The sequence below is a fragment of the Microchirus variegatus genome, assembly GCF_963457635.1.
Source record: "Microchirus variegatus genome assembly, chromosome: 19".
NCBI classification, from domain to species: domain Eukaryota; kingdom Metazoa; phylum Chordata; class Actinopteri; order Pleuronectiformes; family Soleidae; genus Microchirus; species Microchirus variegatus.
This window is the reverse complement of record NC_139820.1, coordinates 8,288,163-8,306,562: the sequence shown is the minus strand read 5'-3', so window position 1 is coordinate 8,306,562 and position 18,400 is coordinate 8,288,163. Positions and strand designations below refer to the sequence as shown.

The 18,400-nt window shown below is 41.0% G+C and overlaps 1 protein-coding gene across 1 annotated transcript; it reads right to left on the bottom strand.

Moving 5' to 3' along the window:
* Window positions 1–1,591: 1,591 nt before the first annotated feature.
* LOC310940800 (solute carrier family 24 member 2) lies at window positions 1,592–15,005 on the bottom strand (the record flags this gene model as incomplete). Its single annotated transcript, XM_083905810.1, has 9 exons — window positions 1,592–1,841; window positions 3,297–3,463; window positions 5,171–5,260; window positions 5,359–5,496; window positions 5,653–5,732; window positions 6,170–6,283; window positions 6,464–6,575; window positions 7,096–7,131; window positions 14,100–15,005. The coding sequence occupies 9 exons, from the start codon at window positions 15,003–15,005 to the stop codon at window positions 1,592–1,594; spliced, it is 1,893 nt and encodes a 630-aa protein (XP_083761936.1).
* Between the last annotated feature and the right edge of the window lie 3,395 nt (window positions 15,006–18,400).

Here is an 18,400-nt window from a genome sequence, read left to right as displayed (position 1 = left end):
GCTCTCAAAGATCTTGATTCAGCAAATAATTACATTTAAGAAGCTGAGAAATCAGAAAACCTGTTTTTACTCTTTCGAAAAAACAATCGATTATCAAAATAGTTTCAGCCCTATTAGTATTAAAATAATGGGACACCTGAAAAGGTTAATCCTCAATTCCCCAAAAAAACAGAGAGAAAATGGACATTCTTCTTTATTGTAGCCTTTTTTGAAAATCTTTTGGAATATGTGGACTGGATAAAGTCATAGAAACATGTTCTATGACTTTATCCAAAATGTATTTAATATTTTTCCTATTAAAGGCGCCATATGTAAGAATGTGGCCAAAAAACGGTTACTCCTTTCCAATTCAAAATACCGAGGTCTTTTAGGTTTCGTTTTCTGACGTAACTGGCAACCCGTGGTTTGCTCGGCAGCTGAGACTCTACTGACTGCAATGATTGGTAGACGGCGGTAGGTGGCGCCACATGATTTCAAAACATAAACATGATTTGCAGTCTGCAAATATTTTTTTTAATGCAAATATTTTGCCTGTACTGTTGTTGTTGGTGAGTTCAGTTTGTTATATGAACATTATTCCTGAGTCTCTGTGACATATTAGGAGGATTTTACGGCCAGTTTCTTTAGATTTATTACATAATGCACCTTTAATTATGGCTGACGTATTGTCTAACTTTGATAGAGAACAATATATGGGAAGGGTCATAGCCATATTTATATTGATATAAATCTGAAAACAAACTAGATTTCAAACTGAATGTTGTAAAATGAAAAAGTATTGTGTGAACATCACAATGATGGACACATTAGGCCTACATGATGTGAAAACACGAAAAGGCCTACAGCAATGTATATGCATGATACAGTACTTGGCATGAGTCGTTACATCACAGAAACCTCTTTTCCTCACTGGGAGCATTTCACTGCACCAAGAAAATGGTCCAGTTTTTGTTTTTTTTGTCAAGTAAAATGAATTAATCTCTTGTTCTAAAATGGTGCAAGTAAAGGCAGACAGATAAAAGAACCAAAGAGGAAAAAATAACCAAACTTACTTACACGAAAAAAAAACCTCAAATAAAACAGTTGGAATATATTGATAAAAGCAGAAATAATGAGCCACTTCAGTCTTGGTCCATGCTATCATCTGTGCACACTAGTCGCTAATGTTTTCTTCAGTACGTACAGTATCTATAACATGGAAAGTACAAATGTTGAACATGAAAACAACACTAGCGCGTTTCTTAAAATCTCCAGGTCTGAGAAGCAGCTTTGATATAATATGATCTCACCAGATCAACAAAGTCGTTTTTTAACCCCTCGAGTCTTACACCGCCTCGTAGAAATAGGAGTTTCCATCCTGGTTGGTGTTTTCCGATTACTTTCAGCAAATAGTAGGGAGTGGATCACGTGGTTTAAGGTGAGAGGAGTTTCTGTGACTGGGCGCCATAAGTCCATGAATGAAGCACTGGCTCGTCCGCCAACTTCTTCAAGGCTGTGATGCACCGAGTTTGCTTCGGGTTACAGGTTAAAGGTCAGTGAGTATCTGTGTGTTTGGGTCAGTGTTATAGATCGTCGCACACGTCCCTCACTCTCAGACGGTGATGGGACAGGAGATGATCTTGTCCTCGAGCATGACGCTGACGACGAGGAACACGAAGTAGAGCAGGAACATGAGTAGGCCCAGGGACTTGCTCATCTTCCACCCGCAGCTCGCGATGGAGATGATGACGAAGAGCAGCATGATGAAGAGGAGGACGATGGCGCAGAAGAGGCCGTTGCTGCTCACCTCTATCGGTTTGAAGTCGTTGATGATGTTGTAGACGAGCCAGGGGAATGGCAGACTGGGAGGAGGACAGAGTGCAAGCAGAAAACGTATAGGTTGTTGCTCTGAGCTCTTTTAATACAGACAATATTAATGTATATATATATTTTTATAAAGATTCTTTCTATCATATCTGTCCTGTATGTATACACTACCGTTCAAAAGGTTGGGGTCACTAAGAAATGTCCTTATTCGGTTTTTTTTTCAATGAATATAATATTAAAGCGGACCTAGACCGGTTCAAATTAACACTGTTTTTTTATGTGGTGTATCTGCGTCATTACCTTGTTTATGAAGCCCTGAAGGTTCTAAACAAACAGTTCAGCCACTGCTGAGAACGCTGTGTTTTATTGTAATCTCGGGCTCAGCGAGATCTCTGAAAAAACCCGGTCCGGTTAAGTAAACACCGGTTCTCCGGAACAGCCGATCGTCCTGCTCCGGGCACTAATCCGGGCACATCCGGTTGCGTACATTGAACCGCAGAAGAAGAATAACTTCCGTTGTGGAGGTGTTTCACGAGCGTCAGTGTCTTCTGACTCCGGGTCAAAGTCATAAAAGTGACTGTGGCGGGGAGTCGTGAAGAAGCTGTTTTTAAACACTGTTAAAACAATGTTTTGATCATGAGGAGCAGTGCATCCACCGTTCCAGAGGGGGGCGCTGTGCTTATGAGAGCGGGTGCGCTGAATATATTGGCCAATCACAAGACTCTGTCTTCTGGGTGAGAGAGTTGAGTCTCGAATATTGCGGCTGGGGAACAGCGTCAGAAAAGAGGATTACTATCGGCTCGTTTACAGCAACTAGGAGGTTTTTGACCATAAAAACAAGTTAATGTATGCAAGTAGACCTCCATAACTGACATATATGTGCAACAGGACCACTCTATGTGAGCTTTAAATGAATCAGATACACTCAATGTGGTAAACGACTATTCTAGCTGCAAACGTCTGGTTTTTAATGGAATATGTACATAGGTGTATAGAGGCCCATTTCCAGCAACCATCTCTCCAGTGTTCTAATGGTACATTGTGTTTGCTAATCGCGTTAAAAGGCTATTGAATGATTAGAAAACCCTTAAAAACCCTTGTGCAATGATGTTAGCACAGCTGAAGACAGTTTTGCTGGTTCGTGGACGAAAGATCAAAATGATTATTTTGAATAAAAATCATTATTTCTAATCTTGTCAATGTCTTGACTATGATTTTCTACTCATTTTGCAACTCTTTTGATGAATAAAAGTGTGACGTTTAATGGAAAAACACAAAAGAATTGTCCAGGTGACCCCAAACTTTTGAACGGTAGTGTATACTCCTTGGATTTTTTGTCTGGTGTAAGGATGATGATGATGATGATGATGATGATGATGATGATTGGGAATGGGAGGACATGGGGTGATGGAAAAAAAAAACAATCTTCCCGATGATCTAACTTTAACAGTTAAAGAAAAAAGCTTCTCCTTGTCGTAAGTGGGACTCACCCCACAGTGATATCAAAGATGTTGGAGCCCACAGAGCTGGACACGGCCATGTCGCCGAGGCCTTTTCGTGCCACAATCACACTGGTGATGAGGTCGGGGATCGAGGTTCCGGCAGCTAATATGGTCAGACCCATGATTTCCTCTGTGATCCAGAACGTTTCTCCCACCTAGCGGGAAAAAAGGAATGTTGCAGCAGCACAGTTTTGAAACACATTGAGATTCAGAAAAACCATTATCTTCTACAGACTTATACTGTCTTGTTACTGGTTTGTCATGGAAAAGTTGGATTAAATGAGATAATATTTGATATTATTGATATCACATAGGCTATTATCTTTTTAAACTTTGCTATTATATATCAAAGTTCTTGGTCAGTCTGTGATCATGTGAGTCTTCACACATTATATTCAAGTAGAGCTGCAACTAACGATTATTTTCTCGATTAATCGTTTGGTCTGTAAAACGTTAAAAAAACGTTGGTCAAACCTGGAAATGACGATGTTCTTGAGTCTTGTTTTGTCCACACACAAAATGATTCAGTTTTAATGGTTTCTTTGTTTATGTGGAGCAAAGAAACCAGAAAATATTCACATTTAAGAAGCTAAAACAATCAGAAATCTTGTTTTAATAATGCAAAAAGCTTCAAACCGATTATCAAAATAGATGACGATTAATGTAATAATCGACAACAAATGAGGCTCACAGAGTTCTGAATGTTTTCTTCGTGAGGCTTAAAACGATTTTGTTTTGACAAAATTATTTTTAGCATGACTCTGCAACCTTAAAAGCACAGTCTCTAACACCAGGGGTGTAAACGAGTAATGATGTCAGGAAGCAGTGAGGGATCATGGGAATTGATGTTTTGGCTATGCAGGAATCCTAAAGTTAATTTCAGAATTGATATAAAATGTCCCAGAATCTATTTTTTTTTTTTTAATAAAGAGGCACTTTTATTGTTCTTACTTATGCAATATGTGATATTGCTTTTATGCAACTGTTACAACAATTCCACCTAAGCATGGATAAATGTTAAAAACTTAATAAATCTGGAAAAAGACACTTTAATGTCTCCATTTGTCATTCTGTCTTGCAAAGCAGATCTCGGAGTAGATCACCCTTTGCACACCTATAGATCGAAGCATTATGAATCAAATCGTTTTGAATCTAAAATCGGAATTGAATCGAATCGTGAGACGGTAAACGATTCCGACCCCAAATTTCAATACCTTCTCTTATCGCCACTTCAAACTGGAATCAGCAACACATATTTAACTAACAAAACAGTTTTAGATCTATAGAAAACTTACATTTTCCCACGTCTGACAATTTTGGAGTTTATTTCGTGCGATTTTCGGATATTATTTCACGCTGTCGCAATATGCTTAACGTCACTTGTGCAGTCAAACTCTATGGACAAAATTTAATACCCCATAAAATCGCGATTAAGACTTTTTTAACACTTTTTAAGGGCCTTAATTTTCCCAAAATTGATTGATCAACTTTTAATACTTTTTAGGACACCCTGGGAAATAAGTAAACACCAGTGTGATCAGAACCAAAACCGTGATGAGAAAGCATTTCCCTGCTGGCACAAGCAGGATTATAATCCTTAATGGTAATTTTTTGCGTTTTTTTTTATGTGACAGTAGCACACAATAGTTAGATCGTACCAAAATCTCCAGCGACTTTGCACACATAACCCCACTGCTTGCATTTGCGCTGTTAAAATAGAGCGTTACACGTCGACCTGGCCGTGGATCAAGGCAGATTAGTCGGGATCAGCTGCCGTAGGTTACACATTCAACACCCTGACTGCTGCACTCTGGTGAGAGGAGGCGTCAGATGTACAGTAGAAACAGAAATAATAAACGTACCTGGTGAGCCCACCACACCATCAGGTACGAGAAGAAAGCAATCCAACAGATGGCGCCAAGAAAAGTGACGGGGAAGAACCTCGCTGAGCTCTGAAATCGAGGAAATGAACGCAAAAAATGAAACGTCAAAGGAGAGAAAATCCCAAGTATGGGAACATGCAATATTATACATGCATGTGTGTGGTCACCTCTCTCCTGACGTCGGGCAGCGTGATCCACAGCGGTAAGACAATGGGCAGGATGACAAGGTAGGTGAGTCTTTTCCTGTTCGTGTCTGGCCAGGCCAGGCTCAGAGGCTGGTCTTCATCCTCCTCTTCGTCATCACCCTGAGGAAAGGTCCATATATTTTACTGTACGTTGTACATGTAAACTTGTACAAATACTTGAAGTTCCTATAGAAATAAGACATTTTTTTTCTAGGAGCAGCAGCTGGTGCGTGTGTGGACACCTTCTTCACACAACACCGGTGACAAAGATCGTACCTCGTCTCCTCCTACGACACCGTTCATGGGTGGCGTGACTTCCACTGCTACGTTTGTACTGTTGGGGATGTTTTTGTCAGCTTGAAGAAAGGAAAAGGAGAGAGAGAGAGAGATGGATGGAAAGATTTTAAATAACTCTCATAAAAGCAGTGTGGTTGAATGTGCTGATAGTAAGAAAAAAAAGATGAAACTTGGTACAGTTTGCATTTCTTGAAAGTTGCGTCTGAGAGACTCCTGTGTCGGGGGGAAACACAATACAAACAAATTAAAAACACATTACTCATAATAACGATGAGTAGATATAAGTAAATATAATGACTTTCCACTCTTAGCCAGTCGCAGTGAGCTGCCACTGGGTCTCATGTGTACAAATCAAAAACTACACACAGTTTACCTTTATTCATTCCTTATTCTCCTAATTCAAGGTCCATTCTTTCACTTGTGATTAACCTACTGTGGATTCATCTGTGAGCAGTTTTTGGTCTTCCACATATAACAGTTTGTCACCGTTACCCACCTACACCGTTGGCAGTGGCAGCAGCAGCAGCAGCAGCAGCAGCGGCGGCAGCGTCTTCTTTACACTTCTGCTTGGCCATTTTGTGAAGGATTGAGGCCTTTTCTTTGAAATGTCCTGAAACAAGTACTTATAAGTTTGTGTGAATTAATATGAATGAATGTATCTGTAGCAGTGGGCAATGTTTCATGCTTCAAACCTTAAACACACTATTTTAAAACAACTAATTATGTGTGGTGCAGTGATCAGTGTATTGTCATTTCAGCGTATGGGTTTTCCTCCTCTTACGCCCCCTACCTTCATCGCTGAGCGGGTCCAGTGTGTGAATCATGAGCTGGAAGATGCTGTTTCTCATCAGAGAGTTGTGCAAAGAAGCACAGCTGCCCTCTCGCTGCAGTCTGGGTTTTGCCTGCGACAAAAACACTCTCTCGTATAAGGTCTATCTTTCTAGTTAAAGGTGCCATATGTAAGAATGTGGCCAAAAAAAACGTTTACTACATTCAAATTCAAAATACCGAGGTCTTTTAGGTTTCGTTTTCTAACGTAACTGGCAACCCGTGGTTTGCTCGGCAGCTGAGACTCTACTGACTGCAATGATTGGTAGATGGCGGTAGGTTGCGCCACATGCCAAAACATGATTTCAAAACATAAACATGATTTGCAGTCTGCAAAAGATTTTTAATGCAAATATTTTGTCTGTACTGTGGTTGTTGGTGAGTTCAGTTTGTTATATGAACATTATTCCTGAGTCTCTGTGACATATTAGGAGGATTTTATGGCCAGTTGCTTTAGATTTATTACATAATGCACCTTTAATTAAAATCCTGAAAAAAGTTTGTTCTTCATCAAATGCAGTACAATCTATAGTATCATAATATAGCTAGACACATCATTTGCATTGTTAGGTTAAAACGTGCAGAAAAACTTACCATCAGCTTGTTCTCATCATCTCCTGGTGCAGTTATCTTGGGGAAAAACACACGCAAAAAAAAGTGTGTAACTCTCAGTGACACAAAATAGCAGTCAGATATAAATATTAGGCCAACAATTATGTGTAATGTTCTTTAAACACCAGTGTCAGCTTCTCTATTAGTGTGAGAAAGGGGGAAAGTGAAAAAAAACTACATTTAACTACAGTTCAAAACATAATATTTGACATTTAAATGTAAAAAGGCCCCTCACAAAAACCAAGCAGCATTTTTTCCCCATATAACTTTTTTGGTACATGTTTTTTTATATGTTAATTTACTTTCAACGCATAAAAATACGCCTCATTGTGGGGACACTAATCACCATAATGCATTCAAAAACCACCATTATAATGAAATGCTTATTCCCAAACATAACCATGACTTGAATAAGTCTTTACCACTGAACCCCCCCCAAAAAGTCCCAATTTGACAAGTTGTCCCCAGTTCATTGGTCATTTGTCAATAATAAAAAAAAAATGGTCCCTGAAAGTAAAGAAGAGGACTCACACAAATCTTCTTTCTTCAGAGGACATATACAGCACAGACACACAAAAACAAACAAACAAACAAACAAACACACACACTGAATACTGAGGTGTGGGTTTGACAAAAAATACAGAGATGTGGAAGGAAATTAGGGATTTGGAGATCAAACAGGTGGGATTACACAGTTTTGTGCGGAGATGTTGTGTTGTGTGGATGTACATAACCACCACAAGATTTTAATTATTTTTACAAATAGATGGGGTATAGTAATAGTGTCCTACCCTAAAGAATCAAGACACTGATTACCTGTGACTTTAGCTAAAACTTAAAAAGTCTGACGTGTATAAACAAAATTTGCCATATTTGTGACAACAAATGATCACACATTTTTTTCCATCGACTTTAAAGGTGCCATATGTAAGAATGTGGCCAAAAACGGTTACTACATACAAATTCAAAATACAGAGGTCTTTTAGGTTTGGTTTTTTGACGTTACTGGCAACCCGTGGTTGCTCGGCAGCTCAGACTCTACTGACTGCAATGATTGGTAGACGGTGGTAGGTGGCGCCACATGCCAATACATGATTTCAAAACATAAACTTGATTTGCAGTCTTTACAATATTTTTTTTTCCTAGATTAGGGAGCACATATTCATCATTAACTGGGTGCTTACCAACGTGCATATAAGAAGCATGCTAGCCCTTTATTAGTAAATATTAAGCACACATTAACACCTTATGTAGGAATAATCTTAATTCATGTTGTAATAGAGATAGAACAAAGTTATGTGGAATAAGGTGTTAATACATGCTTAATAATTACTAATAAAGGGCTAGTATGCTACTTATATATGTTAGTAAGCACCTAGTTAATGGTGAATGTGTGTTCCCAATTGTACCTCCAACCTGGCAACACAAGAAACAAAAGTATATACGAAACAGGGTTTAAATAGGGTCACAGAATGAATGACAGAAAATGTTGCATTAATCACGATCCCAAAAAAGTCTATATATGGGCTCCACAAGTGAGTCTATCCTTTTTAGCCAGACAAGCGATCAGTTCCTTCAGTGTATATTCCCAAACAGGGATGGATTAGCGGATAACAGACAGATACAAATGGAAAATCCAATACAATACTTCATGTAAGTCCTATTTATGGCACGCTCCACTATGCATCGACTGTAAAAACACAAACAAAAATCAGAAAAAGCATTTTAGCTGAGTCGTGTTTGGGCTGTTCATCTCATTCCTGTTGGGTCACAGAGGGACTTCCCTTCCAGTTACACAGCCAATACATTCTATTACATTCTTCCAAAATGGCTGTAAAAATCCTCCTCCTCTTAAGCACTTAATGGGCAGTTCCTATTATACCTAAAAGAGCTAATTGCACCTTAACCTAACCCGATATATTACTTTATTTCCCAAATGCAGGCAACTTGTGGTTCGCAGAGTCTGTAAGAGTAGAATTTTAAAATAAACTTAGCCTGAGAGAATGTTTTTTATATGTACTTTAGTCAAGGACCTTGCTTTACAGAGCTGGCCAAACTTGCATTGCTATGTTTCCACAGCAACCTAAATGGTTAACCCTAACCCTAACCCTAAATGGTTAACCCTAACCCAACCCTAACCCCAACCCAACCCTAACCGGTTAACCCTAACCCAACCCAACCCTAACCGGTTAACCCTAACCCAACCCAACCCTAACCCGTTAACCCTAATCCAACCCTAACCCTAAATGGTTAACCCTAACCCTAAAACTACATTAACCATTAGGTCAAGACACTGTTTCACTAGTTTTGAAATGACTATGACAAATAAGGAAATGTAAAGAAACAAATCTGTGTCTACTAATCAACACCAGCCCTACTGTTATTTATATGGACAATTACTGGTTCTGGCTGTCTTTAACAAACATATTATGGATGAAGTAATTGTACATGTCCTAATTCATTCAGTACAGTGCACCAGAAAAGACCAGAACCCTCCTCTCTCTCTCTGTGTGTCTCTCTAGCTTCCACCTGACTGTCCAAGCTGTTGGACTTAGCCAGGATTAATCGACAAAGATGGCCACTTTTAGCCGAAGGTTATTTTCAAGCCCGCGTGTGAAGTCCAGCAGTCACTTTCACAGGTCACTGTGCTGTCAAGAAAACATGATCTCAACATTATCGTCTCTGACCCTTTTAATTGATGATTTCTTTTTTTCGTACATTTAGGGAACGGGGCAGTAGACGCACAGAAAAAAATACCCCATCCACGCTCCACCCTCCCGGGTCGGTGCAGAGGGCCTTAGTCTGCAGGGCAACCAGCTCAATCTGGGGCTCCAATTGTTGATAGTTTTTGCCTGTATAAACACTCTTAAACTGTAACTCAAGAAGCATTGGCAATCCTGGTGGTCGAGCATGGAAATCACAGCTGACGTTAAAGAATTTTAAAATATAAAAACATTTATGCTGAGCCCAAGACAGAATCAAAAGTATCACGTAAAGTGCCACTGTTGTTGAACGGAAGATGGTTTTGGTCAAATAAGTCAGAGAACATAGTCCCACATTGTGGCAAATTAACACTTTTACCACTTGGTAGCCAAATAACCTAAATAAACTGCTTGCATCGCAAATCGGGGAAGAAGAATACGGACATTTTGTCTGCAGAGGTCGAGAGTGAGCTGGACGGTGTGTTTATTGTCGTCACTGCAGGTAAGCAGTCCATAAGGGGATCAGAGAGGATTGGCATCTTTGGTGCCATCAGCAAGCAAACCACCATCATCTCCCTCTCTCCCCGCTACCTAGACTGCATGCAGCACATATAAATCTATATAACCTCCTAAATAATGCATAAACATCAAAAACTACACCAGATTATAAGCAAAACTGCAGACTGTGAGAGGAGAAGTCAGTCATTTCTCTTAGTGATCTGCTGATTCCTGCTCCTCCAAGGAGCATCTGACTATTATTAGCGGCCCCTAATGGGATTAGAGAGCATTAAACTGGGGGGATTATTTAGCAGCGACCGACACATGAGAGCGAGGCGGTTGGACAGCAAGTGCCCGGACGACTGAGAGGGAAAAGCTGCTCTTGGTTTTGCAGCGGAGGCTGGCTAATAAACCGCTGATTCCCAGAAGGGCACAAATGTCAACCAGAGCGTCTGCTGCAGTAACAGTACTGATACTGATCAGCACACTAATGTACTGGGAAATGTGAAAGCACATGACATTTACAAGCACTACACAGTTCAGATGACACACCTAGATTTTTGGAAACTAACTTTAAAGGTGCCATATGTAAGAATGTGGCCAAAAAACGGTTACTACATTCAAATTCTAAATACCGCGACATTGCTCGGCAGCTGAGACTCTACTGACTGCAATGATGGCGGTAGGTGGCGCCACATGCCAACACGTGACTTCAAAACATAAACATGATTTGCAGTCTGCAAAATATTTGTTTTTAATGCAAATATTTTGTCTGTACTGTTGTTGTTGGTGAGTTCAGTTTGTTATATGAACATTATTCCTGAGTCTCTGTGACACATTAGGAGGATTTTATGGCCAGTTGATTTAGATGTATTACATAATGCACCTTTAAGTGCATCTATCTACATAGTGGCAGAAACAAGGATGTACTAAATTAGCTGTTACCAGTCGATCAGAAGGAACAAAAACCATACCAAACGCTGACCTTTGACCAAGAATAGTACCACATCCTCCAGAAAAAAGACCAACATAGGTGGAACTAGGTGTAAAATATCACTTAAAAACTTGAACAGTCTATGATACAGGAGTGTGTTAGTCTTGGGCAAATACTAAAACATGTAAGCGAGAGGCCGAGTGATCATTCAAATATCATTGGTGGATGCAAACTACACTCCACCCTTGAGAGGAACTATTATGTCACCAACATACAAATCATATGAAGAAGCTGATCAAAGATATTTGAGCAAGTACAGGACAACATAGTCCGCCGTGTCCCCCACTGTTGGGTAAACTTGGACGAAATCGTTGGTAACGGAGAGAACGATCTTGTGCGAGACCTCAAACGTAAACGTTAAACGGAATATTTGCATTGCTGGAAGAATCGATTGTCCGATACCTGGAAAGCTGACCATTCCTCAAGTTCTCTCTTCAAATGTGAAGCAGCAGGCCCACAACGCACAAACACCATTAATTATTCAGCCCTTTTCAACAATAGGGCCTGTATTTAACATTCATTTGTGTTCATTCGAAATTGATTCTGTGGTTTTGCATTAAAATATCGGTGATAGCAAGATACAATCGATGAATCACAGCAAATCAAATAACTAAACCTCTAAATAAAAGCAAACTATGTTTATTCATTATCACCTCAGGTGTTACAGGTTTAAAGCTTTAATGTAGGATTTGGATTTGAACAGTCGTCTTAATCACTTCCATAGAAACAGAGGAATTTAAAGGTGCCATATGTAAGAATGTGGCCAAAAAACGGTTACTACATTCAAATTCAAAATACTCGAGGTCTTTTAGGTTTTCGTTTTCTGACGTAACTGGCAACCCGTGGTGGCTCTGCAGCTGAGACTCTACTGACTGCAATGATTGGTAGATGGCGGTAGGTGGCGCCACATGCCAAAACATGATTTCAAAACATAAACATAATTTGCAGTCTGCAAAATTTTTTTTTTTTTAATGCAAATATTTTGGCTGTACTGTTGTTGTTGGTGAGTTCAGTTTGTTATATGAACATTATTACTGAGTCTCTGTGACATATTTAGAGTTGCTGTAGATTTATTACATAATGCACCTTTAATCTCAACGAATGATTTTGTTGAGAAACGGGCCTCTCTTCATAGGCCTAAAATGATACGAATGTTCATACTCTCTAGGGTAAAATAAAGCAGCACTGCACTGGTACACCCCCCCCCCCCCCCCCCTGAAGAACTGGTGTTGGGTGATGCTGGTCTAAGCTACGGGGCAAACTGCTCTAAGATCTGCCTACGGCAGTTTTAACATTTGTTCACCTGAGAGCCGTATGAGATTACAACATCTGAGAGCAACAGATCTGACTCCAACTGCACACACACGGACAGGACATACAGCAGACGGAGAGACAAACGTGAAAAACGTTCAACCTTCACATCGTCAGTCCTCTAAAGCCCCCCCCCACACCCTCCCGTCCTCTCCTCCCTGACAGCTGACATGGAGTGATTGGATAAGTGATTGCAGGGTTCTAAGTGTAAGTCACAATCAGGTAAACCCCGGGCAACAGGAGTCACATTGTGCAAGAGCGCCGCAGAAGAACAAACAAGCGATGTTCCACTTTGGACCGTCCAGACCGTCCAATCGTGTGTTTATGTCATCACGGGCACAGAGGCTCGTGCGATCTGCGTTTGATGAGGCGAAATGGGTGACACTGGAGTCAGGAGACTCTCCTGTCCACTTCAGCCAATGTCATGACAAAGACAAGGGGAGCTCAAGGAGATGGAGTGTGCTGATGTTTTGGTTCCTACAGTACTGTGCAAACGTCTAACCGTTTGATTTGTTGTTGTCAGCAATGCTATAACGACCATTTATCACCAGAACAACAATAGTACGACCCTGTTTCTCTTAAAACTGGAGTGGACCAAGCGCAAGTTTGCGTTTGTCCGACTATCTCGCTTTTGATCTGCAGTGAAGGAGGTGCGTGGGCTTTATATAAACATGTTGTGTAAGTTCAACTCATTGACCGCTTGATCCTTCACTCCGGTCCAATTGTCAGTGATCGCAGACGTAAAGAGTCTTTTGCACAGTACTGTAAGGTTTTAGGATTATCACTGTAACATAAAGATTAAATAAATAATTACTATTTAAGGAAGAATAATGCAATAGCTATGTTTGTACTTTAATCCAGAGCCTGGCTGCACTTATGTCTGGACTAAAAGTAGTGAGCGAACATGAAACCCGTGCCTCGACTTAGTCAGCATGAAGACTGCATCTGACACTGCATGAGCCACACAGGTGGCAGGATAAGACAAATCTTTATATCCCTGCAGAGGATGGTTTGGCTGCCTGACAAAGTTCTGTCCTCTCTGCCTCCATGTACCGTCAGGTTTCTAGAATAGGATGCAGATCTCTAAGATCTCATTCATTGAGAAAAACAAATACTTTTTTCCACATATCAATTATCTGGAGACATGTTCCCCTTTGTTTTCAGTCAATGAAAGTAAAATAATGACATATTTTTTTGAGTATTACTTGGTATGCTTGAAGACGCCTTCAGTGAATGACCTACATGTACGTGTGCATGGATAGATGATGGATGGATGGATGGACCCACATTGAAAAAAGAAAATGTTGGCAAATGAACAAATAAAGGTAATTAAAGTTCATTTAAACTAACGTTAGAAGGTTAGATGAAGGGGTTACCAGTTGAAGCCACCATTTTCTTTTTTCAGAGAGGTTGAAATATGGGTGAACAGTGGCAGCACTGGGTAAAGGGAGCGAGTTGATGTATGGATGGATGAGGCTCACCTTTGGTGCAGTCACCAGCTCTTTCACCTGGTTGCTGCCTATCCTGCTCTTGATGAAAAGTTCTACTTTGGCATTGAACTTCATGAACGTCACATAAGCGGTGTAGCACAACAGCAGGCCGATACTTTCCCCCATCACGATTTGATTATCCAGAAAGAAGTAGATGAGCATGAGCAAGCCAATGATGTAGAAGGAGACGTCTCGAAACAGAGGCCACCAGGTGAGGTTCAACACCTCTTTGGAGAACAGGGCACACATCCCAATCACAAACAGGATGTTGAATACTGCCGAGCCCACAATGGTACCAATGCCCACATTACTGTGAGAGATGAAGACTCCGATAACAGAGGTGAAGAGCTCTGGGGCAGAGCCACCAGCTGCCATGAAGGTGGCCCCGGCCACATCATCCGAAATCTCCAGCTTTTCTGTGATGACCGTGAGCGCAGGGACGAAGAACTCATCGCAGACGATGGCTAAGGCTATGAACATGTACAGCATGCCAAACATATGAAGCATCACATAGCCCTCACGTCTCTCCTCCACAGTGAAGTAGTCCATCGGGTAATCTCCGTGATTCATGTGGACATCGGCGGACGGCATGGCTACAGGTGTGTCCTCAGGTGCAGCTGAGAGGTTCTTGTACTGCAGGAGAGTTCTATGGGGCACTGCGGCCTCTGCTGAATCCTCAGCACCCGATCCCAGCCCCGTGGCCAGTGACAAGGCACTCCATGAACAGACTGTGCAGACCACCACCAGGCTGACGGCGAAGCCCAGAATCCGTCCGGGCCGCAGCTTTCTCCTGAAGCGCTGGTAGCGGCGTCTGGCGCAGCCGCTGTGAGGACCCAGAAGAGCAGAGCTCGAGGAGGCCGCCGTATCTTGCCTTCTTGTGGGTAGCATGAAACCCATGGCCATTGGTGTAGGTTGTCAGGCAGAGTGGAAATGTCTGGAATCGCAACCCCCAAAGCTGGGTTGGTGGTGCTGGTGGATGAAAGGGTGGGTGGGGGGGGGTTTGACAGGCCGCCGCCGTTCACCGATTTGTTTGCATGCTGCTCCCTGGTCTAAACACAATGGAGACCCGGAAGTCTGATTCCTGGATCCAGCCCATTCGAAGGTTCCCTCATATTAATCACTGGAGGAGAAAAAAAAAAAAATTATGTACACTACCGTTCAAAGGTTTTTTTGTGTTTTCCATTAAAACTCACATTTTAATTAATCAAAAGAGTTGCAAAATGAATATAAAATATAGTCAAGACATTGACAAGATTAGAAATAATGATTTTTATTCAAAATAATAATTTTGCCCTTTCGTCAAAGAACATCAGTGCACAAAGGTTTTCAAATCATCCAATAGCCTTTTAATGCGATTAGCAAACACAATGTACCATTAGAACACTGGAGAGATGGTTGCTGGAAATAGGCCTCTATACACCTATGTACATATTCCATTAAAAACTAGATGTTTGCAGCTAGAATAGTCGTTTACCACATTAACAATGTATAGAGTGTATTTCTGATTCATTTAATGTTATATTCATTGAAAAAAAGTGCTTTTCTTTCAAAAATAAGGACATTTCTAAGTGAGCCCAAACTTGAATGGTAGTGTAAGTCAGGAGAAAAGGAAGAAATTTGGAAAATTTGTTACATGAGATATAAATGTGCAGTGCATCTTTTTTAAATTCTTCAACTCCTGATACTCGAGTACATTTACTCGAGTACTTTGCACAAGTAAACATTAGAGACACTTTTCCTGCTACATGTCAGTGGAAAATATGCAACTGTTTCAATCAATACATTTAATACCTCTTCATAGCTGCCTAATATGTGAAGGTTTTTCATATAAAAATCACAAATATGGTTTTCTAACATACACACACACTTAATGGTGCATATAAATGAGCTCATCCTCAACCTGAATATAAATCATAGCATCGGGTTTTATTATAATTATATGCCAATGAGTGTGACAATTCTGCAAGACAACTTTTATTTTAGTACTACTATTTAATTACTTTTCTATTTTTGAGTAAAGGTGGAAGGAGGAATTTGAGTATTTAACCTTCTAGTATTGGTTTTACTCCATTTAAGGTATTGGATATTCAGAAAATCATGAATCACATTTATTGTGATTCATGTGAATAACAAGACTGATACTAATTAAAGTGTTGTTAAAAAAAAATGCTGGACAGAACATGTTGTATTAGATGCTGAGAGCTTGTTATATAGGAGCAGTATTAATAGCACTGTGGCCTTCTTGAAACTGTGCTGAGAAGCTGCAGTGAGATAGGTGAAGCTTGGACATTAGTGAAAAGCTCATTAGGAAGCTATTTAATCCCTGAGAAGATATACTTAGTTTGGCCCTGGCTTCTGCACACTGTTGCCACTGCACAAAGTCAAAAAGATGATACCAAAAAAAGAAAAAATCAACTGAATGAAAAACATGATGTTCATTTTCAGATCATTAGGCTCCAACTGCAATGTTGAACCGTATTTTCACAATGAACAGATGCTGGCAAACGCCAACGTCAGCCATTGTAAAACTTTTATTTCACTATTCGGTCTATCCCACTGAGCTCCAGCAGCAGCTCCTCAAGAAATACTTATGAAGACATGAGCATGAAGACAACTACAGCTGCACACACACACACACACACACACACACACACACACACACACAAAAAAAACACACAAGCATCATTAATTGTTGTCATACCTCTCTCTTGGATGTTTCCCGACTTCAGCAGGTCCAGAATATTCCACTGAACCGAATCTCAAGGGAAACAAAATGTCACGGACGAGCTCTGTGTTAAGTGTGAAGGTCCCAACAGCAAATCCTCAGCGAGATTTTCCTCCCTGAGCAGAGGTGGAGCTCCGGTACATCATTTGACTCCTTCCTTATCCTCCCCTCCCTCCCTCCCTCCGTCCGTCTGTCTGTCTGTCCAAGAACGAAGATCAGTGCCGTCTATAACACTCCCCCACCTCCTCCGTCTCCATGAGTGTTGCGTATGGTTTCCTCCCAACCCCGCATCCAGGAAAATGTTCTCTTCCGAAATGAGCTTACGGAGCTCGATGAGGCTGAAGCCTGTTGTGCGATCAGATCATAGAGCCGCGCAATGAAGCTCCTGCAAACTAACCTAATGGCTCTGTGAAAAACAATGTGTATCGACCTTTCGCGTATATCTTTGTCAACCAGAAGAAGAGGAGATGGTAGTGGGCTGTAATACAGTAGAGCTTTTCTAGTCTTGATGAAGTGCTTTACACAGACAACTCATCCTACCACTGAGCTACCATGGCACAATCCTTATATTTTATATCAAACAATGACTTTGGATACTTAAGTACAGTACTTCTACCAGACTCATTTTCTGGTAAGATACTTTTACTCAAGCATCCCTTTTTAGGTACTTCATACAAGACAAGGCCCCACATGTCTGTAATTGGCTTTGAGCACAACACCTGCTCTTAAGGGACAATCCTGCATCCTTCACATATAGCACAACAGCAAAGCCTACTGACACTTGCTAATCTGGACCCTCGCACAGACAGGACACCGAGACTACCGAAAGAAGGCAAAAAACACATCTAAAGGGGTTTTTGCAATCCAATGCCCAGAGACCAGAGACAAAAATGTATTTGTATAAACTTTGGCAGCTGGTGTCACATTCCCTGCTGGGAACCAGATCGTTTTCTCACTTCCTACTCTTCTTGTCCATTTAAACAGTGGCATACTTAATGGACTGGACTGCTAACCTTCGCTCACATGCAAAAAAAACCCAGTTTACAGCCTGTCTCTTTCCTCACCAAACCATGACAATGTCAAAGGAGTACAATCTTACTCAAATAAAAGTCAGGTTTCACGATTTCTCTGGCTGCATGTTAAAGTCGGCCTCCGGGACTGTAAAGTCCATCCGTCCATCCATCATCTACCGCTTTATCCTCTACCGGAGGGTCGCGGTAGGTGCTGTGCCTATCTCAGCTGACATAGGGCGATAGGCGGGGCACACCCTGGACAGTTCGCCAGTCCATCTCAGGGCCACATATAGAGACAAACAACCATTCACTCACACAGTCAATTTAGAGCAGGGGCGCACAATACGTCGATCGCAAAGGTAGCGTGGGTAAAAAAAATTAGACGTCAGCCTATCATCCATCCCGTCACGTGATTGATTTACAGGGCAGCCAGTCAGATGACATTTGACCTTTTCTGACACTTAGGTCAAGACGCATGCGCAAACAACGGCGCCAAGTGCAGCGGCAAAAACCATAGGGCAAAACTACCAAGCTAGTTAGCGAGTTACCTCCAA